General features: G+C 35.5%; 1 protein-coding gene across 3 annotated transcripts in view; it reads right to left on the bottom strand.

Annotated features, from left to right (window-relative positions):
- CTNNA3 (catenin alpha 3) overlaps positions 1–27,500 on the bottom strand; it is a 2,038,107-nt gene that overhangs the window by 260,206 nt on the left and 1,750,401 nt on the right. For all 3 annotated transcript variants that reach the window (XM_074296610.1, XM_074296611.1, XM_074296612.1), the window contains one exon: positions 22,507–22,599. In XM_074296610.1, the coding sequence (XP_074152711.1) occupies positions 22,507–22,599 (93 nt within the window). The remainder of the gene's footprint in view (positions 1–22,506; positions 22,600–27,500) is intronic.

Genomic DNA, 27,500 nt, shown 5'->3' with positions numbered 1-27,500 from the left:
TTATTTATAACTCAGTGTGAATTTTTATGTTTCACGTGGATTCCTGCTAAACAACATGTTCTTGGGGTTCTAATGGGTTTTTCTAATGAATTTTGCTTGCTTCAGTTTTATGGGTGATTTGAGGAGGGGGGGCTACCTTTTAGGTGTGGGGAAGAATATAGTTTATGTTAATAGAGATAAGTAATGGAATACTGCACACAATGAACCAGCTGGCTACCTTAACTAGACCAAGGAATGGTTAAAGCAGAGACACACAGTTAATGAATATGAATTGTAGTACAAGCTTCTAGTATAAGCATGTGCAATTTCTCTCAGATGAACAAAGGAGTTAGTGAACAGTACTTAATCCTTTTTAGGTAAGAACTTGGGTGTTGTGTTATAGCAACCAGGAGTACTTGTTCTTGAAGTTGATGAAAGAAGCCAAGAGGAATTGAATAAGTCAAAGAGTCAAAGGAGCAAGGCTGGAAAAGAACTTGAGGAAAGAATGCTCTGAGTAATTTTCCCCCTGAGGAAACAAATAACTAAATAAGTGTTGTTTAAGGCTCAAATTTCAGACAGATAGAAAAGGGCAATATTCAGCCTAAAAGCTTTTATAGGGTCTTTTGTCTAAAAGAGAGATCACAGACTCAGCACAGATCCCCCAGCATCACCAGTGGATTTGAAATCAGAAAACTCTGGGGAATCTGGTTTTCAGCACTTCCCTGACTTACTGACTCTTAAACAATAACTTGTCCTGTCTCAGCCTCCATTTCCTTATTGTAAAATGAATTGAGGATAATAATACCTATCATTACTTTCATTAGACTGTTATGAAGCTCAACTAAGCTAAGACTTACAAACCAAAAAAACAAAAATGTTTATACTCTGTAAATGCTATAGGAGAGGCAGTTAAGTGCTGTCTATGGAGGCAATTAGATGACAAAGTGAATAGAGCACCTGCCCTGAAGTCAGGAGGATCTGAGTTCAAATTGGGCCTTGGGCATTTAACACTTCCTAGCTGCATGATTGTGTCCAAAAAACTGCATGGTATGAGAATGTGAAATGTAAAACAAAGGACTATCAAAAAGTACATACAGGAGTTTGGGATAGTTTACAAACCCAAAGAAGATACAGACTTGGAATAAGGTCATAGGTCAGCAAAGATGGCTTAAAGTAGGAAGACAAAAAGGAAAAAGTTAACTCAATGAGAGAAGCCATGGGCCTCTCCAACCCCTTTGCCTCAACCTTGTCAGGGCTGTTGCCACTGAGGACTCTTGCCACTTGAATCCTATGAGTCATGCAAAGTAAAGAAAACATATTCCATTTAAGACAAAACAAGGCCACAGTTAATATGATACTGGGTTAGGTGGGCCAAGACTGAATCTGTAGTATGTTTTAACGTATATATGAATATACTGATAAAAACTTTTTTTCTGTTTTTGTTTGTTTGTTTGTTTTGTTTTGTTTTGCTTTGTTTGTTTTTGCTTTTGCTTTTAGCCTATGTGTGCTAAGATCACAGGAACATTTTATAAGGATAGTTTGGATTCTTGTGCAAGATTTAATCTGTTATCATGTAAATATTCCAGAGTAGGCTACCTCTGAGTTTCTGGTCAGCCTCATGCTATGTTGATTTTCCTACTTAAAATCATTTTACTCTATCCGATTTTTACTGAACTTTTTATGTAAAAAATTAAAATAACATCAATTAAAGGGGAAAAAAAGCATTGTATATGAAAGAATGACAGATTTAAGAAGAATGTTCAATGTGTTCAAATGTTGTTTCTGACTCTGGGAAAATCACTTAAACTCTCAGTTCTCTGAATAGTTCACTAAATCTCTTCGTTCCATAGCATTTCCTAATGTACACTAGTGTGGGGAGGTTTTATATGGGAGTATATCCTGAGGGCTCATCCAAAAATATTATCTAAGTGATTTTGGTAGACTTCTTTTTAGCCTAGACCTATAATTTCATGAGTGGAAAGGCTCTAGGCTGATTCAGTTAGGAAACTCATCTTTATATTGCTGCTGGAGAAAACTGAGAGCATTAAGTGTTAGCTCATATTCTCATACCTGCTCTGGGTCCCAAGCAATATTCAAAACTGCATCTTCCATACTATAATACTTTATTTCTAAACCAAACCTCATCACTGAATGCATATTGGTTCAATCTAGCTGATTCCTGGAAAAGACTTTCACTTAAAAAGATGACATCTCTCACTGCATCTGGGGTTATTTCCAGGGGTCCCATCTTGCCACTGGACCCAGGTACCTCCTAGAAAGAGAATGAGGTTGGTCACCCTCTCCACTGCCCTTCTTCACTTAAATACAATTCACTTGCATGTCATGCCTTCGCTTTCCTGAAGTCCTGGTCCTCTTCAAGAATGCAGGAATAGTAGGAGCTTCCACTCTGGAAACCCAACTAGATAATTCCAGTTGAGCAATGCAGCTCCATCCTTTCTCCCTTCTAATAAGGTAAATAAGACTCCAGCAAGTCTATATCCCTGCTAGCAACCCATTGTCTTGGTGGCTATAGGGAAGGACGTTGACAAAAGACTTGTTGAATTAAAGTGGAATTTCTGCATCCCTATAACCCCACCACTTTCTTTCTTCCTTTGTTTTTTCTTCCTTCCCTCCCTCTCACTCCTTCCCTCCTTTCTCTTTGTCCACATAAAGACTCTTATCTTTACTTATGGCTGTTCTTCTCAAAGGAATATAAGTTTTCATCTCTGAAAACTAGCAAGATATCTTGGGTTTTATGGGTTTGATTTCTTTCTTAAAGACCATGCCTTAAACACAAAGCACTCTGGCTCTCATTGATTGGTCAACAATAGGTTCTAGGCCTGATAACTCTAAGTGAGTATAAACAGCAATTGTTTTCTGTTTTGGCCAGAAATCCTGATGGTCTTCCCCTCCAAGATTTATTATTATTATTATTATTATTATTATTATTATTATTATTTTACTGAGGTAATTGGGGTTAAGTGACTTGCCCAGGGTCACACAGCTAGGAAGTGTTAAGTGTCTGAGACCAAATTTGAATTCAGGTCCTCCTGACTTCAGGCTGGTGTTCCACCTGGATGCCCCACAGATTTATTTTTTAAATAGGTAAAAGGCACTGTTTTTGTCTTCTTTCTTTCCTGGCCTTTATCACTGACTGAGCATTGCCTCAGTCAAACTGAGTCCTGGGAAAGAGGATTTTTTGTGAGACCAAGGTCTCCCATTGCATTTTGGGCCATCTCCAGTAATCCTAATCTATATCTTGCCACTAGCCTAAACTGGCTTCCAAGGAAAGAGTGAAACTGGTGTCTTTGCACAACCTTCCATCACATCAATCAAATGTATTTGCATTTCACTGCATCATCTCCCTGATGACATGGTCCTCTTTGGAAAAAAAGGACAAACAACAATAAAAACAAATAACTCTAAGACCAATCCTGTATCTAAAACATCAATCATTCTGTCATTTTTTAAAAATAGCTTTTACTAAATACTTACTGTATACCAAGCCCCACTTAGAACATAAATAAAGAAAGGGAAAAAACAACTACTACCTTCAAAGACCTAACATTTTAATGAGGGAGACAGAATTTACATCCATCTATAATCACAAGGAAAATAAGGTAGATGGAAAGTAACTCTAAAAATGTTCAATATGAAAATTTTTATTATAACAAAACAGGTTAGGTTAAGCTTGACAGCATCTCAAAAATAGCTAAAAGAAGAGGTTATGTTGGAGGGGCATCTTTTCTTATTTCTTGAGCATACTGTTCTTCATTTTTCACCAATAAAATTTGAAAATCTTACAAAATGGGGTGATGCGGACATATGAAAACATGCAATGTACAGAAAGAAGGCTGCTATGGTGATGATCTTTTCTTCTCCAGGGTGATTCAATTTGAGAAAGCATTTGTGAGTCACATAACTCCATAGGAGATGCTGTGGGACATACAAGAAGAACTCTAACTCAGCCTTAGTAAAGCTGACAATCTCACTGGGGAAGGAAGAGTGGTCACCCCTGTAAAAGAGTAAAACAGTAGTAGCTGCTTGTCTATGCCTGCTTTTAACAGAATGGTTGAAGAAATGGGGCTTCCGCTAGCTTTGACCTATGACTGAGATGGAGCTGGTGTGCACAAGGCATTCTAAACAATGGAGGAGTAGTAGGGAAAAGTTTCCAAACAGGAAAGTACAAGATTAGAAGGTTAGAGTAGGGAGATAAATCAGGAAAGTGCAGTAAAGCATTTTGACTCACTTATGAAAAGTTATTTGTCATGAAGTATCTATGAATATACTTTACAGAGTGAATATTATTTGCAAAGAGAAAATAATATTATTTTGACACTAACAAATAATAGCAGAGAAAAGTTCAACTTGGCATTGCACTATGCATAACTGTGGAAGGAGGACACAAGATGTCATTATACCAGCCTTACTCTACTTTAACCTATTCTCTCTTCTAACGAAGCAACCTGTTCCCACTTTCTTGAACCAGAATTGAATCTTTCTCCATTATTTCTGCTTTGGTGTTATGTATGGTTGGAATGAGTTCCCTTCTCCTCACCCCTCATGATCCTTAGCTCCACTCAGTTGTCTTCTATAGGAAGACTTTATAAGTCTGCCAATATGTTAGTTTTCTCTCCTTTCCTTCCTTCCTCTTTTCCTCTCTCTCTCTCTCTCTCTCTCTCTCTCTCTCTCTCTCTCTCTCTCTCTCTCTGTCTCTCTCTGTCTCTCTCTCTGTCTCTCTTTCTCTCTCATTCTCTCTCTCTCTCTTTTTCTCTCTCTCTCATTCTCTCTCTCTGTCTTTCCCTCTCTCTTCCTCTCTCCCTCCCTCTCTCTTTCTCTTCTCTCTCTGCCTCTCTTTCTCTGTCTATTTTTGTGTGTCTGTGTGTCTGTCTCTCTCTCTGTCTATCCCTCTGTCATTCTGTCTCTCTTTGCTGCTGTGCCTCTCTGGTAATGAAGAGAAAGAACCAATAGTAAGATATCACAAGTGTTTAGATAACTTCCCTTCCTTCTGTTTTTCCTCCTTTCCTCCTCCCACTCTGTCTCTCTGTCTCTCTCTCTCTCTGTCTATCTCTGTCTCTATGTCTTTGTCTCTCTGCCTCTCTGTCTCTGCCTCTCTCTGTCTCTCTCTGTCTCTCTCCATCTCTTTCTTTGTCTCTTTCTGTGTGTCTGTGTGTCTGTCTCTCTCTGTTTCTGCCTCTTTCTCTTTGTACTATCAAAATGGCACTATATCTATATACACTGTCAATGTTAGAGAGTTAATTTGTATCTGGAAGAAAAATGGATTAAATTTCTATTGTGTTCCAGGAACCATATTAGCCTCTGAGGATCAAGCTTCATAGATCAAGAACTGGAAGGTCATGCTTTGAAATTATTTACTCTAACAGTAACTTTTACAGCTTAAATAACACACAAACCACAATTCATATGTCAAGGACTTGAAGACGGGTCCTTCAATCCCAAATCCATGAGTTTTCCACTCTTTGTGTATGGATAAAAAGACAAAGTGAAAATAAAAATATTCTTTGGCTTCGAGGAACTTGCATTCTATTGGTCAGCAGAAATTCTGCATGAGATATATGAGTTATGGTTTAAAAAATAAAAAATGAAAAGATTTCTGTGTGTACTGAGCTCAGGTTTCCCATGCTGTGAGGACTTAAAAAAATAATTTGTAATCATGCATCACAGAGATGTTGACCATGTCTTGATTTCAGACCTTGGTACTCTAAGTTCTCAACTAGATTAAAATACAATTGTGGGATATTTAACAAAATAAATAAAAATATAATACAACATAGACATTGTAAATATGGGATCTTCTAAGTCAATTCTGGTCTAGAGGATGTAGGATTACAAGGTGAGAACTCAAGTTGTCTAAACAATTCTCTAGCTCAGAATTCATACCTTTGGTTCAGGCCTTTGAAGGAAGTTTACACCTTTGATCTTCTGAGGTAGAGTTTACATGTTTAAAAGTTTGCACTTTTAAGAAGCCTGAGTTAAAGAAGCCTTTAAGCCCCTGAGTTCTCACATGCCCCTTTAAAAGGAGCAAGTTCATTGGTTGAAGTATTTTCTCACAAGCCCCGTTGAGTTCTCACTACAGTCTCTGCTAGCATAAAAGAGGAGGGCAGGAGGGCAAGGAGTTAGTCTAGTTTGAGACTGAGTTGAGATAGCAGTCTCGAAGGATAACTTAGGGATGACCGGACCTTGACAGTTTGGCGCCCAATGTGGGGCGCCAAAATGTAATGTTCTGTTGGCTCCAGAAACTACCGATTGCTCTCTGGGAGATCTGCTGTCTCAACAGCATAATCCTTATGTTAAAGTTTAGTAGCCTCATTTCTATTTGACTTTGATAGCACTGCATTGGGGGGCAACTAGATTGCATAATGATAGAGTTCTAGGCCTGCAGTCAGGAAGATTCATCTTCTTGAGTTTAAATCTAGCCTTAGAGACTAGCCTTGTGACCTTGGGCAAGTCATTTCACCTATGTACCTCAGTTTCTTTATCTGTAAAATAAGTTAGAGAAAAAAATGAAAAAACACTTTCGTATCTTTCCCAAAAAAGCCTCGCATGGGGTCATGAAGAGTCAGACATGACTGAATGATAATAACAAGAAAAACTACTGCTCTAGATTATAGGTCTAGGGAATAAGGTCATAGGAGGTAGAAGAGAAATGGGAGAGTTGCTGCAATTATACAGGGAATAGTTTCCCACGCTCCCAGGATCACAGGGCAGGATGAGGACACAGGAATAAAATTAAACTATTCTCCCAACTAATACTCCTTCCACTATGCCAGGATACCTGATTCTTAAACCCTGAAAAAGGTAATGAGTAGTTGTGGGATTTTCAGTGAGGGTCTAATTTTAGCTAGCCTTCTCTTGCAAAACAGAGACCTCACCTCAGCAGACCTGAGCAAGCACGCCCAGAAAGCAACTACTCCCCTATCACCAATGGGATGCTGAGACACAGGCAACCATCCCCTTCCTCTAGTCCCTTCCCTTCCCTTTTTGCAGGCTTCTGCCTCTGCTTTTTGTTTGCAGGAAGGATCATACCCAGTTCTTTCAGATTGGATATACTCCAGTTCATTTACTCCTGTCACTGTTTCGAGGTTATATCCAGTAACCTAGGCAACTGTTCAGATTTCTGTCCTAATTTCCTTCTATTTTCTGGGCTGACACCACCCTCCAAGGTTAGAGGGTATTCTTTAAGGCACAGCAGGTTTGCAGGTTGCATATCATTCAGCGAATATTAAATTAAAAATATCACATCGCCTCCAACATCAAGCACATCCCAAGTACATACTGTAGAAGCAACAATAATTAACTAAAACTTTACAATAAATATGATCAATAATATATTTAAAACAGAAAAAGCTTGTGATGATGAGGAGAATGACATATAAAGGGGTAGCCAGCAGCATTTATTAGCCAAAGGTCTGATTTCAAATTTGGTACCTACAACATTTTGCTTCTTCTTCTTCTAATTAGAGATCATGACCTCTGACAACCCAATGGTGAGAAGTAGCATGACACAGATCAGATATGTGGCTGGCCTTGGAGGGAGAAAGACCTGAGCCCACTTTCTGCCTCTGACACGTGCTGGTTATGTGATTATATAAAAGACATTTTCTCAAGAACTAAAGGCACAGAAATTATGGAAAAGTAAATGTATGACACCATAATCCTCAGCACTGTCAAATAGTTCAACACCAGAAACAGATATGTTTTCATCTACAGAAATTACATTTAAAAGGTTGCCTTTCAGCTGCTTTGCTTTTGTACTTAAGAATCATGGGCCTTTCTATCTGACTAGAAGCTGTAATTTCCTATAAGTATTGTTACCATTATTTAATTAGAATAGTAAACTCTTGGAAAAAAAAAAGTATTATATTGATTTTCTATGTGAATCCCCAGTGTTTGGCACAGTATTTCACACATAATAGGCACTTAGTAAATTATTTTTATTAACATATTATACTTCTCTATGCCTCAGGTAAATAAGTATGAATTATATATATAATATATATACATATATATATGCATGTATATATATATATACATATAAAATAGTATATATATAAAATTGGGTACTCTCCTCATTTTCTTTTCCCCTTTGTATTATACCTCCATGTTAATACAGGTTACAGGTACTCTCCTCCCTTGCTTTCTACATACTTTATCAAAACTCTTCTAGTTTTTTAAACTACTCATATAGTGAGGATGAGGCAAAAGTCATCAATTCTATTCCTTAGGTAAAGTGAAATAGAAGAACACCAGTTTTTTTTTTCTATCTCCTGTGCTAATACCTCCTGTGATCATCCAGACCTTCCCTTTTACCCCCAAGAATTCCAGTACAGTTAGGTGCGCTACTGAAATAATTTAAGGATCTCTGAGCCTGGCCATCAGCCCTTAGCTGAATTATTTTTCTTATATTATGTCTTACTCAGTGAAAATATGAAAACCTCAACTGAAGGAATATATATTTAATATATTATTATATGTTACATTAATAAAAGTTACATATATTTAATATATTAATAATATAAATGTTATATATGTTTAAATTGTATACTGAGTTCTTAACAGAGTGCTAAAAAAGTAAGTGCTTAATAAGATCATTTCATTTGTTCATTCCTTCATTTGCTTCAGTGGATGAAGTTGCTGTAATAGAAGTTTTCCCTTAATCCATGAAATCACAGTTCTGAATACTCAACACCTTCAACAAACAATTAACATACAGAGGAAAAGGATGGAGGACACATCTTAATTCTGATAATTTGTTGGCTTTTAAATAAAGCAGCCTTAGTTAAAAGGAACAAGTTAGCATTCTTCTGCTTTACCCTGAGGAAAAAATAACAGGTAATTTTAAAACATTCATCCACATAGTGTTCTCCAAACTGCCTGCTCTTGTTATCTCAATGAGAGTGAGATGCTCACCTTTCTCACACTTGCTGCACGACACCTGGACTATTTTATTTAATTACAGAAACACAGATTGTCAGGGCTAAATGGCACCTCAGAGGAGAGCAAGTCTGAACTGTCACTGAACAAGAGTTTTTTTTTTTTTTTTTTTGTATACCATTTCCAATGAGTCTTCATATAGCTTGCACCTCCAGTGACTAGAAATACACTAACTTCCAAAGGACTCCATTTCTTTTCATGCACAGATACAAATGTATGAATAATGATGATGATGATGATGATGATGATGATGATGCTGTTAGTTAACATTTATATAAAGCTTACTATGTGTTAGGCACTGTGCTAAGCACTTAACATTATCTTATTTAATTCTCATAACAACCTGGAAAGTCAATAAGCATTATCCCTACTTAAGATATCTATATTTATATCTATAACTAGATATATCTAGATATATAGATCTATAGATATATATATATATAGATAGATATAAATATATAGATATAGATATAGATAGATAGATAGATAGATAGATAGATAGATAGATAGATAGATAATATAAGGAAACTAGGGTAAAGTGAATTCAGTGGCTGGCCCAAAGTCTGAGTTAAAATGTATTCTGTTATATTGAACCTAAAACTACCACTTTACAACTTTTCTCCATTTCTTAGGAGAAGTCTGAATTCAAATCTTATAAATCATATTTAGCCTGTGTGGTGTGATCACCCACAGCTCTATGTCTATGAGGAAGTCATTTAACTTTCATGAGCTTTAATTCCCTCATCTCTAAAATGAGTAGGTTGGACTAGAGCATATCTAAGGTCACTTCTATATTTAAACCTGAGATAATCTGTGACAAGGACAATGGTAGTAAGTAGCATGACCGCCATTTCTCATTTGATATAAAGAATCTCTTGATTCTTTGGAAATTTGAGAGGTATCACAAAGCCTGAGAGCAGCAGCTGAAATTAAAGATAAAAATTCCTTTTTAACATAATTTTAGAAGTTACAACAATTCCAAATAAAGGTATAAAAGCTTTGTTATGATAGTTTTAGGTGTTAAAGTGTTCTTAAATAAGAAGTTATTCTCTATGTCTTTTTGAAGTTAAGAGTTTTTTTTGTTGTTGTTTTTAAGTTAAGAGACTGTCTCTGTACTTGCCCCCATCCCTGATGGAAGAATGGAAAAAAATTAAGTGAGTAACTCAATTGTGAATGCTCTTTCAATAAAGTCTCATATTCATTATAGAGACTCATAGGTTCAGGGAGCTACTTTAGAGGATCAACCCATTTAACAGGTGAGGAAATGTAGTCTAGGAAACATATGACAATGCCCAGGATCACATAGCTAGTAAGTCACTGAGAGAGGATTTGAACTCACCTCTTCATAATTCCAAGCAAGTCAATATGTAACACATGATCATTAGATATATCCACCATGTCTGCCCAAATTAATTAAATGGTTAAAATAATTGCTAGTTTAAATTGTTTTATTTGTTTTATAAGAAATGTGTTATTGGTCATGGTTGTTGTCATAGTCAGTGCCTATGGATTCTCTATCATTTTCCATTAGTTAAACATTCTTAGTACTTGGAGACATTTTCTATTGAGAATAGAGATAAGGGATGAAGTAGAAGAAATGCCAACGGGAACAGAACTATTAAAAAATAAAGTTGATAAATGCCAATACATAGTCATACAGGAATCATTTTTTCCCCAGATCACAGCCAATTATCTCATTATAGAACAGAACCATAACTAGAGAAGGTGAATGAAGCTTTGTTTCAGGGTTACAAAAATGACAAGACAGGAATAGCTTTTATAATCCTTCAAGAGGTAGTAAAATAACAACAACAAAAAATAAATATATAAGAGAACACTGAAAAAAATGAGTTTAAAATAAGTAGGTATCAGATGGGATTTTTGCCATCCCAGCTACTAACCAGATTTCAGATATTTTCATTCTTGCCCAAACCTTTCCTTACTTTTTCCACTAAAAGAAAATAAATGAAAAAAAAAAACCCTAAAAAAAAGCCTATTAGCAACCTGTTCACCAAGGTGAGTGCTCTGAAGTTTCTGCCTAAGGGCCCAACATTTCAACCATCACAGTAACATGGATCTGAAGCTAGAAGAGACATCTGTGTGACTTTGCATAATTCCTTTAATCTTCAAAGATCTCAATTTACTCAACTATAAAATGAAAGAGCTATTGATATGACCCCCAAAGCATCTTCCTTTTCTATATCCTATGATCTTATACACTAGCTATGTAGTCTAGAGCATTTCTCCACAAATATTTGTCATTACTTTCTCCAGGTCATTTGACAAATGAGATAACTGAGGCAATTAGGGTTAAGTGACTTGCTCAGGATCACACAGTTAATAAGTTTCTGAGGCTGGATTTGAACTTGAGAAGAGGAATCTTCCTGATGTCAGCTCTTGGGGCTCTATCCATTAGGAGCCAACTATCAGACTTGGATTTTACCTGCATTTTATACAGGAAATTAAAACACAGAGATGTATGGTGATTTACCTATGGTCCCACAGCTGGTAACAACATAAATGCTATACACTTATTCCACTGAACTCCATTCCTTCTCTTTTCCTATCCTATTAGCAAAGTCTCAAGTCTCTTCCTTAATGGAACTTAATGGAACTCTCATGGAGAGATCTTCTCTCCTGCCCATAACTCTCTAAAAAAAGCATTTGTCTTAAACAGCTGATTGGAAAGCACTTTGGGTGCTGCTTACCTCAGGGAGCCTAAATGTTACTTAAAAGATTTGCTGCATGATCTTAGATGATACTTTCAGCTTAGAAGCAGCCAGAAAGGGTATAAATGCAGCAAATAGCTGTTCTCCAGCATAGGAGGTGGAGTTTGATAAGACTGTTCAAAGTCAGCTCATCAAATTTCATTTTTCAGTCTTCTAAAACTTTCCCCAAATGATAAAGCTTGGGAGTGATACTGCCAAGTGTATAAAGGACCATGAATATAACCCTAAGCCTCACCTGCTACACACATACACACACACACACATACACACACACACATACACACACACACATACACATATACACACACACACACACACACACACATACACACACACACGCCACCCGGGGATGGGGAAATGGCCAGATGGGTGGAAGATTGCAGCTGAGAGTTTTTTTCCACTTCAATAAAATACTTCCCATCCATCAGTCTATAAGTCCTGCCCTACCATGGCCCCTTCCTGTCCAGCTTCACTCTTCATTGCAGGATCATTGTGAACACAATAACAGTTGACTTCTAGGGAAGCAATAGGAAAGTTTACCTTTAGCAAATATCATTTCCAATTTACAATGCCATTTATCTTCCCAGAACTCTAGTTCAGCAGTGAGTCATCCCCCAGGTCTGATCTCTCACCAATGAGTCCTATTAGATTTGTCTGACAAATTCAGCTAAGTGCCAGCTGCAGGAAGACTTGAGATACTTTCCCCACGTGTATGAGAGTCTGTGGAGCTGATTTAGATGACCTGAATTATCAGTGGGAGATGGAAATAGATAAAGAAGGTACAACTGTCAAGGAAAAAGGGAAAGCATTCTAATTTCTACAAAATAATACAGTTTTTTTTATTTCTATAGCACTTCACACAATCCTTCTTTCAAAGAAAAACTGACATAAGCCCTATTCCTATGACACCAAAGACAGTGATGAAAAAATTTATATTTTTGCTTCACTTGCTTGCTTTTTAAATTATAAAGAATTCTTAATCTTTTCCCTGAATAATATAGAATTAATACTTGACCATAAAGTCCACATTGCAGAGGTTAAAGGGATGTATCCACTGCAATTTGTAAAATTCATGTAAACTTTTCTGATCTTCCTTTCATACCTGAGAAGTCTATTTTTATTGTTTGTTTGTTTGTTTTTGTTTTTGTTTCTTTTTTCTGTTAGAAGCTGTAAAATTTGGGATAAGTGTTTGGTTTTAGACTTTAGACTTGGCTGGCTTTCCATATTGTCAGGGGCTTCCAGAAAACTCCCCCAAAATTACCACTTAATTTCTTAAGCCAAACTGTAATATATTGAAATTGTGATAGGGAAAAGGATCACTGTATCATGAACTCTGACAATTTTCAGAAAGGATCACTGTATCATAAATTCTGACAATTTTCAGAATCTGTTTTACGTATAATTAATAGTCTTTATTAAGTGTTTTTTTTTTTATAGATTATGTGTTCCCATCCAGGAAGGGTAACACATCAAGTAAGAAAGTTAGATTAGATGATCTCTAAATATCTTCTAAGCCTTTCTCATTCAGTCTCCTTAAAAGAAACCTCATCTTCCCATTAAACACACAGTACACCAAAAACATTAATTATAGGAAAAGTATTACTTATACTACAATAATTAAAAACACATATGCACTCAAGAATATGAAGAGTGAAGGAAGGAAAATAAAACATAGGGGGGAGGAAAGAACCTTTTAAATTACCTATGAGGACCTATATACTCTTGGCAATACCTTGACCCACTTGGATATATATAGTCCCCAGGTTATACAGCCATATGTAATTTTCCTTTATATTATCTATTTACTTCATTTGTCTTTGGATCCCTGTTTTGTTTTTCTCCAAAATTCTGCACCATGATGATTGGCTCCTGTTTCAGTATTCCCATCTCTAAGCAGTACTAGGTATTACTCCCAACCCTATTCTATAAGGTACTTCTCCCAACCTGCTCCCTCTCTTGTGAGTGAACTCCCAGAGTCTTTTGGGAATAAGGAGATGAAGAAGCATAATTCCTGATTTTTCATGTTTGCTATTATAGTCACAGGACAAATCAGTGCAGTGAAAATAAATTGGACTTGAAATAGAATATTGGAATAGAAAAGAAATAGGTTTGTTTTTTTCAATTATTGTATACTACTGTACACAACTGCTTTTTAAAAAATAATAAAAAACTGATAAAATTTTAGCCAATCCTTTTTTTAAGGAAGAAAGGACAACAAAAAAATAAAATGAAAAGCTGAATGAAGTAAAATCCATTGTGTAAAGATACAAATAATAACAAATAATCAAATAATGTCAATTATGAAAACCCATTTGCCAGCAAACCATAAAACTCAAAAAATATAGAAATATGAATAAAAAACAAAATACCAAAATGAAAAGACAAGGAGAGATCTTAAATAATCTCATATCAAAAAGGAAAAGGACTTGCTTATAATGAAATGTTAAAAACAAACCTGCCTCAAAAAGTTATGAGGGGGCAGCTAGGTGGCGCAGTGGATAGAGCACCAGCCTTGAATTCAGGAGGACCTGAGTTCAAATCTGCTCTCAGACACTTAACACTTCCTAGCTGGGTGACCCTGGGCAAGTCACTTAATCCCAGCCTCAAAAAAAAAAAAAAAAAAAAAAAAAAAAAAAAAGTTATATGAGAATTCTATCATTCTTCTTAGAAAAGGTAAGTCCTATTCTGATAATATCTCTTTTGTAGCAGAGTATGAATTCTGATATTACTAGACACTCATTTTATTTTTTTTTCCTTTTTTTTCATGCTTTCTATTGGGATTCTTGATCATTTATTCCTCTAGATAAAGTTTATTATAAAACATAATTTCTTGGTATTCTGATTGTTATGGCATTGAACCTATAAATTAATTTAGGCATTAACAACATTTAAAGTATAATTGTGCAACTCCACCATTAAAAAAAATCAAAATTTCCCCAAATTTCTTTTAATTTTAGTTCTGTAATTCATATTTCATAGTTGGATTTACATCATTTGCTTTTATGTTGTGGCAGGCTTATATCCACATATGTTTATTGGTCTTTGTTAAGTTCTTAATTATTTTTGAAAGAAAAATAAAAATTTAAATATATATTTCATTACAGATATTGTTAAATAAAGTTTGCTTCTGATGCCTTCCCTGGGAAGTTCTCCAACGTTCATAGTTTCATAAATCATACGATCATAAATCTATAGCTAGAATGGACTTTAGAACTGATGTATACCATTGGCCTCCTTTTACAGATAAGAAAACTGGGGCTTTAAGTAACTTACTCATGGTTTCCCACAGAACAAGAAAGTGAACAGATCCTGTGGCTCCAAGTTCAGTGCTTTTTTCAGCTTTGTCTTTAAAATTTGGAACCCTGAGGAAGGGGGAAGTAGGTGCCAAATAGGAGAGAGGGCTGGTCTTGGAAACAGGAGGTGCTGAATTCAAATTCAAACTTACTAGCTGTGTGACCCTGAGCAAGTTACTTAACCCTAATATCTTTTTTTTTTTTTAAATAGAATACTGTAAAACATACTAAAGTGGAAAGGCTATAAGTATAAGTATAATGCACTGGGTAGTCATCCCTTAATGGTCAGGCAGGCTGGCTTCAGAGGTACTCCCCATTAGGTTAGATACAGGTTTCTGCAAAAGTAACTCTGAAAGAATTGTACATGTTTAATCTATGTTGGATTAATTTCTATTTAGAAAACTTTGGAATACAAGGTTTTACAAGGGTGAAGGTTGAAAAGTATCTTTGCATGTATTTTGAAAATAAGAAGCTATTATTTAAATAAAGAAAAAAAAAAAAACAAACTCTGAAGAGTCAGTGACCTACCAAGGTAATTTAGGAATTTTAGAGCTCATCCTAATATTTAAAAAAAATTACATGGATAAGGAGGGTTGATGTATCTATCTGGGTACTTACTCAATAGGCATTTTGATAGCTACTGATGAAATAGATTGAGAGAGTGGAGTACATAGACCAAAAACAAATAATTTTCCTTTTCCCTCTCAGACTACATGGGTCAGAGCACCCACATGGATATATAGACTTCAGAAGCAATGCCAGGAGCTGCTATCACTACATACTCTATTGGGTCCTCATCCCAAGAAATGTCGGGAAATGTTGAGGAAAACACGGTCCTTTGGGTCAATAGATTGGTCATAGAATAACTGGATGTAGTGATGGCTGGGTCCTTGGGCTTATGCTGTCCAAGGGATGGTGGGCGCTGGTCCCTTTTAGGTTCAGATCCTTAGGCTCCTCAGAGATAGATTGGGCATCAGAAAAAACCAGCATCTCTGATTATATTTGGGCTCATGACAATAATCTTTGGGTGGCCTTGGGTACCGGGTATCCACTTAGGGAAGCTAAACTCAGATGGGTCTGTCACTTAAAAGAAGCAGTTTTTCTTGGTTGCGAATCCAATCCAAAGGACAAATCCAAGGATCTGTCACTTACTAGGCTTGGTTACAAGCAGAAGGGAACATTTCCCCTCTTTGGAAAGTTAGCTTCTATGGAAAGAGGGGAATACTTTTGTTTTGATTTGTAAGGGGGTTGAATCTTAAGCATCTTTCAGAGAGATGTCTGGCTTCATGAATGGTACAGACATCTCAATATCTTTTTGTGTTTTTCTTAAGTCTTATATAACAAAGTAAAATTTTTCATTCAGCTTTAGTCTTTTCATCAGGAATACTTGAAAGTCATTTATTAAATATCCACTTTTTTGTCTTGAATGATTTACTGGGTAGGTTATTTTCTTTGTGTTTTTCTTTCAATAGAGAGAATAGTGGCTATTTGAGAGGAAGAACTATTTCTCCTTTTTACTTTTATTTTTTTGGGGGAGGGGTAAATATGTGTGAATGCTTGTGTGTGTGTGTGTGAATTGGGATTAAGTGACTTGCTGACCCAGAAAGGCTGAAGTGTCTGATGTCAAATTTAAACTCAGGTCCTCCTGACTTCAGTCCCAATGCTCTATCTCTTGTACCATCAAGTTGCTCTTAGGTTATTTATAATTATAAATTATAATTATAATCCCAGGTTGTATATTTTTTTGTCTTTTAGAATTTCATATTTCAAGCCCTCTTCTCTATCAACATAATAGCTGCTAAATCATATATGATCTTGATGATGGCTAGATGATATTTGACTGTTTTTTTTTTGGCTTCTTCAAGTATTTTCTCTTTGACCTAGGGGATCTGGAATTTGGTCACAACATTTCTCTGAATTTGCATTTTGGAATCTCTTTCAGATGATGACCACCCGATTTTTTCAATTTTTCTTTTACTTTCTGGTTCTTGGATTTCTAGGATATGTAGTAACCAGAATGTTCTAAGAGTCTGTGTCTCCAACTACAAATATCATGTTCTTTGAGTGTTCTGAGACTAGATATATTTCCACAGAGAACAAGCCTGCAGTAAGCAGAATGTTCTGAGAACATTTATCTCAAACACAAATGTCTTATCTCCTGAGTATTCTCAGAGAGTGTGTCTCCAGCCACAAGTAGCTTTTCTTCTGAGTGTTCTGAGACAAGATGTGTTTCCCCAGAGAGCAAGCCTGCAGTAACCAGAATGTTCCCAAAGACAGTGTCTGTGGCCACAGATATCTTTTCCTCTGATCACTATTTAATCGTTAACTTTCCCCCCATCTCTAACCCTGTCTGGAGATAAGAGATACACATGTATTACACATTGCACATGTATTTCAAATTCATTGCTGAGTTGTGCCCATTTTCTCTTCCTTTGCATACTCCTATAAAAGCATATGCAGGGCACTTGGGAATGGGTTCAAGGATGGGAAATGGGTAAGGGAAGAGAGTGAGCAGCAAGTAGAACTGGGCCTTTTACTAATATTCCCAATTCCTTATTCTGGGAGATTTAGAACTCCTTCCTCTCCTTTCCTCTCCATCTCTATTTTTTTTCTAATCTTAATTGAGTGGAGAGCATATCATAACAGAAATAGATGTTTTATTTAATCCAAAAAATAAGGTTCTGATTCTAACACATATCACATTTTAAGATTTACAGAGCATTTTATGTACATTGTTTTGTTTACATAAAGAACACAGAACAATATTGAGAAGTAGATAGTGCTATATTCATTTTACATGTAAAGTAACTGAAACTCAGAGGAAAAATTACTTGCACAGTCACACATTTACTACATTGTAATGTTCTCTGGGAGCAGGTTTCTTGAGGAGCTTCTGTGGCAGCCTTAGTTTAAGTTCTGAGTAATCACCCTGAATGCAGCCAGGAGTTAAATTCCAAATCCTGTATCTTCTCTTTCCTTCACTTGGGACTTGGCTAGCTTTTCTGGAGGCCCTCTAGATCCTGGTTTCAGTGTTCTCTGTCTTCCTCAGTTCTGCCCAACTGAATCCTGGCTTCTCAATCTCCCAGAGTCCCCTTTGGCCCTGAGAGCTTCTTGCTTATATGCTGCAAACTGAGTATACTCCAATCATTACATCACGAGGAAACCCTTATTTGTTGTAGGATTAAATTAATGTTAAATTAGATTTAAACATTGTCTCCTCAATTCCATTTAGTACCTTGTTTCAAGTTCTGGACCATAACTTCTCCTTGTAGGATTAAATCAATCATACTGAACGATGCTAAATTAGATAATTGTCTCTATCAATTCTACTGTTTTAGTATCTTGTAAGAATCATAACACTATATGTCAGAAGCAACCTTCAAACCCAAAGATTCCTGACTTATTCACTTATTCATTATGTTACTCACCAGAACATATTGTCTTTTTCACTTGATTCAGTAAATCTTATTCATTAACTTAAATGATCATAATTTGAAAAAAAAAATGCAAAGGCTTGTGGATTTAGAAGATGGCCATTTGCCATGTATACTTGGATATGAAAATGACTAGAAGAATCTAAATGAACAGCAGGTTTTTCTGGGACATTTTTTCTGTACTGGTTACACAACTCTGACCAAAAGACTCCGATTCAAAGAGCCCCTAGGAGATGAGATAAAGCAAAGACTGCACTCAAGATGATATGCTTGTCTTTCCTACTTAAAAAAAAAAAAAAGTTTTAATATCATGATTTTAAATGGGGCCAAAAGGATAAAGTCAATGTTATTAATTAGAGACTTTTTTGAATCCATACACTCATACTATCTCTCTGTGCACCTCATCAAAATTTTGAAGTCCCTAAGGTTGGTTGTAAGGGATCTATGGATTTTGTCTAAATCTCTCTACAACCCCCAGCAAAGGGAGGTTCTGTGGGCTTACCATCCCTCATTTCAGAGGCAGCAGAACCTTGGAGAGGGAAAGAGGATCCCTGTGACTAGCAACTAACTGGGAGAGATCACATTTGAATCCAAATCTCTGCTTACTTCAAAACTAAAGGAATCTGTGTTCCAAGGGGATTTCTTCAGCAATGTCATACAGTGAGAAAAACATACATGTTTTATAGATAGATCTAAACATGTCTATACGTACATATTTATATATATATATATATATATATATATGTGTGTATATATATATATGTATATATGTATATATATATATATATATATATATATACATATATATATATATATATACACACACACATACACATACACACTGAGAAGATCTAAATATGGGTTATATTTCTGTCACTTACTGGCTCTGTGAATTAGGCCAAGTCACCTGCATTTCTAATGTAGCACCTTGATAATTACAGATAATAAGGATGTCTTTGGATGAAGTGTCTTAATCTGTAAAATTGGTGTTTATGTGTGTATGTATACATGTGTGTATATATATATATACACACATGTATACATACACACATAAACATCAATATATATATATATATATATACATTTATATGTATACATACCCAAATAGTATATATTTATACCCTAAATATAAATATTCTATATAATATATATGTATACATATACTATATAAATACAAATACTAAATATTAAAATGGTAAATATATATATATGTACATATATATTTCAACTACATATTTGTACAATGTTATTGAGCTTGGACAGGTCAGGTCACTTCTCTGGGAGTCAGGACTGTTATTTCTAAAATGAGGGAATTGTACTAGATCATCTCCGAGACCTTTTTCAGCTCCACTTCTCTTTTTTATTATTTCATCGTTTTATTAAAGCTTTTTTTTTTATTTTCAAAACATATGCATAGATAATTTTTAAACATTTACCCTTGCAAAACCTTGTATTCCAAATTTTCCCCTCCTTCTCCCTATTCCCTCTCCTAGCTGGCAAGTAATACAATGTATATTAACATGTTAAAATATATGTTAAATCCCAAATATGTATACATATTTATACAATTGTTGCACAAAAAAAATAAGATCAAAAAAGAAAACAAAATGCAAGCAAACAACAACAAAAAGAGTGAAAATGCTGTGTTGTGATCCACACTCAGTTCCCACAGTCCTCTCTCAGGGTGTAGATGATTCTCTTCATCACAAGATCATTGGAACTGACCTCAATCATTGTTGGAAAGAGTCATATTCATCAGAATTGATCATTGCATAATTTTCTTGGTGCCGTGTACAATGTTCTCTGGGATCCATTCACTTCACTCAGCATCAGCCTATGTATCAGGTCTCTCTGAAATCATCTTACTGATCATTTCTTGTAGAACAATAATATTCCATAAAATTCATATACCATAATTTATTCAGCCATTCTTCAACATATGAGCATTCACTTAGTCAGACCTATTTCTCAAAATAATTTGTGCAATTAGAGATTATTGTAGAACTCTCTGATACTCTATGCTTTCCATGATAAAATGTGAAGTCCTCCTTTTAACATATGATCCCTAACAGAAGCTGATTCCAATTTCTCTTTTCACTTATTTCATGGCAATATTAACACATACTCTACATTTCACCCTTACACAATAATTATTGCAAATACATTTACCTACTTGCTGCTATTTCTCACTTCTGAATCTTTACATGGATATGCCTAGAATGCAGACCTGTCTCACCTTAACCTCATGCTCTCGATTCCTTCCAGACATAATGCAACAGCTCCTCTCTCTTTTCAAGCAACTCCTTTGGGCCACATTAAATACAAGAATCAACCCAATAGATAGACTTTGCAAATCTATTATATTTTTCTCTGTATAAACTTTCACCTTTATACCTCTCCAAAAAAAGAAAGAAAAACACCAGAATTGTGAAAGGATGTAAATACTGTAATACAATGAAAATTCCTTGAGAGATTTTACTCTTGCTATTTTTTTTTTTATTTTCAGCATATGGAGAGACAGATGGATTAGCCTGTGATCTTATTAGCATAAAGGAACTCCTTGTGAGGAAACTCATTCTTTCCCTCCAGCCTCCAACATATCCTGCACCTTGTAAGATGCCTGTGATAAATAAAAATGTTGTGACTTGCCCAGGTTCCTACCAACAATCTGAATCAGAGGCAGTACTAAAAGTTCAATTTTCCTGATTCAAAAGCTAGTTATCCATCAGTTATTCCACACCATCTCCTTAGCATTGAAAGCATAAATGAATGATTATTTTAAAAATAAACTTATCAGTTAACAAAGTGTTATCATTAATGATGATAAGCACTGAGGCTATGGGTGTAAAAATAAGACAATCCTTGTCCTCTAAGAGATTATATTTTAGTTGGTGAGATAAGACTTAAAACAATAACAACAAAGACCAAAGTAACAAATTCAGTGAATGGGATCCTAGATCAACTGATTGGTAGTCCTTTCCAAAAATGGTATTACTTATTGGATTACTGTCTCCAAAGCAAGAGTGGGAAAATGTATGTGCTTCAACATGGGGAAAATATGGTTGGCATTCATTGGGCCAAAGCTTAACTAATGGCAGCTCTGGGCTATAAGAGTTGGTGCTGGTTTTTTCATTAAGTAACAGAGACTGGAGTGCAGCAGATGACCACGAAGATGAATAGAGAGCCATTAATAAATGCTCATTATTAACTGAACATTAGGACCTGAATTCAAATCCAATCTCAGACACTTACTAGGTATGTAACCCTGAGCAAGTCACTCCACCTTGCTTGCTTCAGTTTCCTCCTCTGTAAAATGAATTCTATTTCATGGAGGACATGGAAAACCACTCCAGTATCTTTGCCAAGAAAGTCCCAAATGGGATCACAGAGAGCTAGATGTGATTGAAATGACTCAACAAAAATAATAACAACATAATACATGAATGAGAATTGATGCTATCATTCACTTCTATTACTATTCTAACATTATTCTATTCTCTTAGTGCTATATCATTCAATCAGACATCAAATTATCACTCATCCACCTATCTTTTTTAGAGGGACCAATCTCATAGTAGACATGTAATAAAAAGACAAATATAGTCCCAGTCTTAAGCTTAAGGAAACTTAAAAACCCCTTTGTCATTCTGAAGTTAGAACAGAAAGGTCCTTTTATACTGAGATTTTTTTTTTCTGTGTCACTTTGAACATAGTTATAATTTCATCTGTTTTGGCTTTCTGAAGCCAAACAAACAAGTATATATTTCAGTTTGATATTCTCTTGTAATCATGCAAGGAACGAAAGGAAGTTTCAGTGGATTCACTGATTTATTCAAAATAGCTTCTCTTTGAGTTTTAGTGATAAACAAAGGGATGAATGATTTCCCTCCCCCTTTTTTTCAGCTCCTTAACCCTAACTAGTCAGGTGAAAGAATGCAAAATCTTTTTTATGAGCTATTCAAGAACACAACCCATTTTTATTGTTTTGTCTTTTTAATTATGTTTTTTATTCTATTGCTGCAAAATAGCAATCATGTCCAACCAGGATTTTATGAGTCACCTTTCTTCAAAAACCCAGCACAACAGAGGCTTTCATCCTTTTTCAAAGACACCTACCCTGTCTGTCTTCCCTTCTGTCTGAACACTCGTGTGACTGCGAACATCATGATCTTCTTCCAGATCTGAAATATCTTCTAGCTCCTCAGGAGTCTAGAAAAAGAAAATACCACAATTTAAAAATGAAGCTCTTCTATTAAGCCTGGCTTCTAAAAGATTGCCAAATCCTGAAGACCAAAAAGAAGGATAATAAAAGTAAAAATCAGATGAAATAGGAGCGCATTTATTTCATTAATCGTTATTTATGGAACTGATAAAAAAACTTCAAGAACACGACAAATGTAAGAAAAATAGAAACAGTTGTTTAAACCATTATGATATTTTTTTTTGTTATTTACACAAAGCTTTCCCCACCTAAGTATAGAATCAATAATATTTAATGCTACTTAAGACCATGGATATACCAATGGATTGTTCAGTGCTTTTTCATTATGATTATACCTTTCACCATTGCAGTTTGCAAATAATAGTCTTTGAGACTAATTTATCTACTCTTGTTCATGAACCTATTCCAGACTAACTAGTAAGTTCTCAGAGGGCATACTTTTTTTTCTGTCTCTAGATCTATATATCCAGGAAGAACTAAGGAAGAACTTGTAGGATCTGGTTTTCAGATGGCACAGGATGGTCTCCATGCCTGGATGAAGCATGAGAGATGAAAGATACAAAAAGGGAAAAAATGGGGCTATCTGTATCGCATACAGATTGAGATCCAAACTAAGAAAAAACAGCAAAATAAGCTTTAATAGCATATAATTAAAGTAGTCAGCTTTGCTGATAAGGTATTCGCTGAGAAAGTCACATAAAATCAGATTTAGACAGAGGGGACCAAGTTGAAATGCTCCCTCAACCACTTCTGGTTTGTGTTTCAGTTTTGTCTTTTATAAGAAAGGTGGGTTGATCTTGATGCTCTTCTCAGTCCCTATGGTATGGCCCTATAATCTCAAATCTTTATTTATATTATTCCACTAGTCCAAATCAAATGTCCGTTTTCATATTACCTATTTTCCTTAATAAATTAATCCTATACCATAGTTAGAACATGTTTTTCCTAATGCTAGAAATTCACTCAGCTCAAATGCTGGAAGAAATCTTAGCAGTCATCAAAACCAACACAGACTTGAGAAGAAATTTCCTCTGTAACATCTTTGTCAAATGATTGTTCATCTTCAACTTAAAAAAACTTTCTTTTGAAGGGAACACACTATCTCCCAAGATGCTCCATTTCACTTGGGATAATTCTAATAAACAGGTTTGTTTTTCTTATAAGGAATTTAAATTTGTCTCTCCATATTTATTTAAAAACACTATACATCTATCCATAACACACCTAGTATACTTCCCCCAGTGAATCCAAAGGACATAAGTTGTAACAATTCAATATCCATATGTTTTCCATTTGTGCATTATTCAGTTATTCAATAAGTGTTCATTAAGTGCATGTTGTGATTCAGTTATATCTGATTCTCTGTGATCTCATGAGGCCATACTGTCTGTGACAAGACAAGACATTTCATTCTCTCCTTCCTTCCTTCCTTCCTTCCTTCCTTCCTTCCTTCCTTCCTTCCTTCCTTCCTTCCTTCCTTCCTTCCTTCCTTCCTTCCTTCCTTCCTTCCTCCTTCCTTTCTTTCTTTCTTTCTTTCTTTCTTTCTTTCTTTCTTTCTTTCTTTCTTTCTTTCTTTCTTTCTTTCTTTCTTTCTTTCTTTCTTTCTTTCTTTCTTTCTTTCTTTCTTTCTTTCTTTCTTTCTTTCTTTCTTTCTTTCTTTCTTCCTTTCTTTCTTTCTTTCTTTCTTTTCTTTCTTTTTTTTTTAATTTTTGGTGAATCAGGGTTAAGTGACTTGCCCAGAGTCACACAGCTTGAAAGTGTTAAGTGTCTGAGATGAGATTTCAATTTAGAATTCCCCACCTCCAGATTCTGTGCACTGAGTAGTTTTCCCCTAATAAGCATACACTATGAGTCTGACAGTGTGCTAAGTGCTTTAGAAGCAAAAATGCAGTAATAATAATAATAATAATAATTTTAATTAAAAATTGGTTCCCCGCAGAAGTTGCCTATCCCCTAATGAAGGAGGGAACATGATTCATAAGATACATTGAAAGTTAGTACAATGGAAGTGGAGGCCATTAGCAGCTATAGTGATATGCTTCACATCATAATCCTTTGCTCTTAAGTTCTTGAGCTATATTCCCAATAAATGTACAAATAATGGGAACCTACATGAAATGACCAAAGAGGCTTCCAATGTCCTTAGGTATTTTTTCTCTTATGCAGACAAGTAAAATGCATTCCATTCATTAAGTTTACTCCAGCTTCCTGGGGGGCCAGCCCTGTATATCTAGTCCTCCACTTGTTTTTGTCACTGTCTCAAGCCTTTTTCCCCCTGGTGACCCACCTAAGGAAGCTGAGTTGCAATCATTGCCAAAATAACAACCCAATTTCTAACCCACTAATGTTCTCATCTCATGGATCTTTAAACAGTGTTCCCCTTATACTTGGATGGACTTCCCTGCTGTGGCAGGATCTTTTACATTTATTTAAGCTGACTCTTATCTGATATTAATTTTGCCATTCCTCTGAGACCTCCAACATGCTGAGGAATTTTCATCTCTCCTCTGATCTCTCTGTAGTCCTTCTTTGCTGGAACTGTCGTCTGATAGGATCACAGCACAATTTACTCTCTCTTCATGAGAATTAATAGAATCAGTTCTCCGCTTTGGAGTTCTGACCCAATTGGGTATTTCATTATTAGTTACTCTGTGGGTTCTCCCTTTAGGACATCACCTTTCCAATTTCTGTCCCTAATATATCATCAGCTCTGTAGAATCTGAATTATTTATGTCCAACAAATTCCTTTTCTCTCATCTTGTCATTTTGCTGGGGAAGGCTATCAAGTTATTGTATTATGATCTGTTTCTTATAAGCCTCAGCTATTTATTACTTGCCTAACCCTATATTCACTATATATGATTCACTATTTATTCTAAACATCCATTCCAAGTCTAAAGCAGGAGTTGCTCAGCAGAGATCAAGTGCAAACTTAATACAATACATTTTTGGGTGGTGAAAAGTATAAAATATAAGGATTATTAGAAGAAACTCAGCGGAATGTATAGACAACTGACTTGGGGAATAAGGAGGACTTGTATTCAAGTCTTACCTTTGAAACATTCCTTATGTGTGACCTTATAAATTATCATTTTTCAGAACCCTGAGCAATTCTTAATATAGAATCAAAATTATAAACCTGGAAAGGAATTCAGTGATCATCAAATTCAAGTCTCTTGTTTTTACAGATGGGGAAGATGAGACTCATTGGCAAATGATTAGCTATGGGGGTGAGAGTGAGAGATGAAGTTGTGAGTCTATATAACTCTGGGGCAATGGTAGTATTTTTTATCATAATTGGAAAGTTAGGAAAAAAGAAAGAGTTTGATGAAAGATAAGGAGTTTAGTTTTGAATATATTGAAATTAAGATTTCTATTTAATTTAAGATGGCCAATAGGCAGTGAGAAAGCATGAACAGATAGATATGGGAATCATGTACCCAGAAAAAAATAATGAAATTTACTGCAGGTTTTGAGGTCACCAAGCAAAATTATGTGGAGGGAGAAGGATTGTGCTTCAGGATATGAATATATCACTGCAAGGATCACAGGGCTCAGAGCCAGAATTTTTGTGTCTGTGTGCCCAGATTGAGAGGGTGAGAGGAGAGCACAGAACAGGAAATATTTCCCTTCTGTATTTGTAATTCTAAGATCTAACATATTAACACTAAACAATATTAACCAAAATAACAATGTTATAAAGACGGGAGATAGAGAAGATCTAGATGAACAAACTTTTTTGACCAAATTGGTGAGCATCCATTTATTAAAGTACTGCCTGATTCATTGGGGTCAAGTGACTTTGCCAGAGTCACACATTCAATGTATGACATGAACAAAGAGTGAATCCAGACTTCTGGTTATGAAGACAACTCTGTCCAATACACTATATCAAGCTATCTTTAACAACCACCACAATAATAATGAAGATGATAATTTATACATTTATACAATGCTTTGTTTTTCAAAGTGCTTTATTCATATTCCTCATTTGATTACTATATGAGCTAACTGTTATTATGATTCTCATGTGATAATAGCAGTTGGTGAAATAAATGGCGTTCTGAGCATGAAGTCAAAAAGATCCTAGTTCAAATCCAGCTTCCACTACTTAATAGCTGTGTAACCCTGGGTAAGTCAGTTAAATGTTGTTTGCCTCAGTTTGCTCAACTGTAAAATGTAGAAAATAATAGCAGCTATATCTTTGGGTTATGGTGAGGATCAAATGAGATGACATTTGTAAACATTCTATCACAAACCCTGATATATAATATAAATATTCATTCCTTTATTTCCTCTGTGTGGATAAAATTAAAACAATATCTGATGTATAGCAGGTGATTAGTAAGGCTTTATTGGATTAGACTGACTTGAATAGTATGGAATGAGAAATAAGCCCCCTCTACTCTTCTTTCTTTTGAAGAGGATGACAAACATGAATAATGATGCTCAAACTTTTAAACATAGTTTTTGACATTTTACCAAAATGGGGGCTGTAAAAACTCGGCAGTTTATTAAAAATGCAAGGTCACAAGACATTTTCCACACACACACACACACACACACACACACACACACACACACACATGCACAGAGAGAGACATACAGAAAGACAGAGAGCAAGAGCAAGAGAGAAGAAAACATGTTGTATTGTGGATGGGGAACAACAACATATTTTTATTAGTTGTCTTCAAGGGACCTCAAAGTTCTCTATAATGTCATTTTTCTACTTTTTTTTCTTCCGGTAACAGAGAGAAGGAAAGGATTCTCAGAAGAAACCTTCCCTGGCAGTTACTTTGACATGGCTGGAGGTGAAAAGTCAAAGGAAAGCTTTAGCATGACCTGCTGACTCTCAATGAAGCTAGAAATGTGGAATACCACATGGGAT

Source organism: Sminthopsis crassicaudata, chromosome 2 (assembly GCF_048593235.1).
Source record: "Sminthopsis crassicaudata isolate SCR6 chromosome 2, ASM4859323v1, whole genome shotgun sequence".
In the NCBI taxonomy this organism is placed as follows: Eukaryota; Metazoa; Chordata; class Mammalia; order Dasyuromorphia; family Dasyuridae; genus Sminthopsis; species Sminthopsis crassicaudata.
The sequence above is the reverse complement of the archived record's forward strand: the minus strand, read 5'-3'. Positions and strand labels throughout refer to the sequence as shown.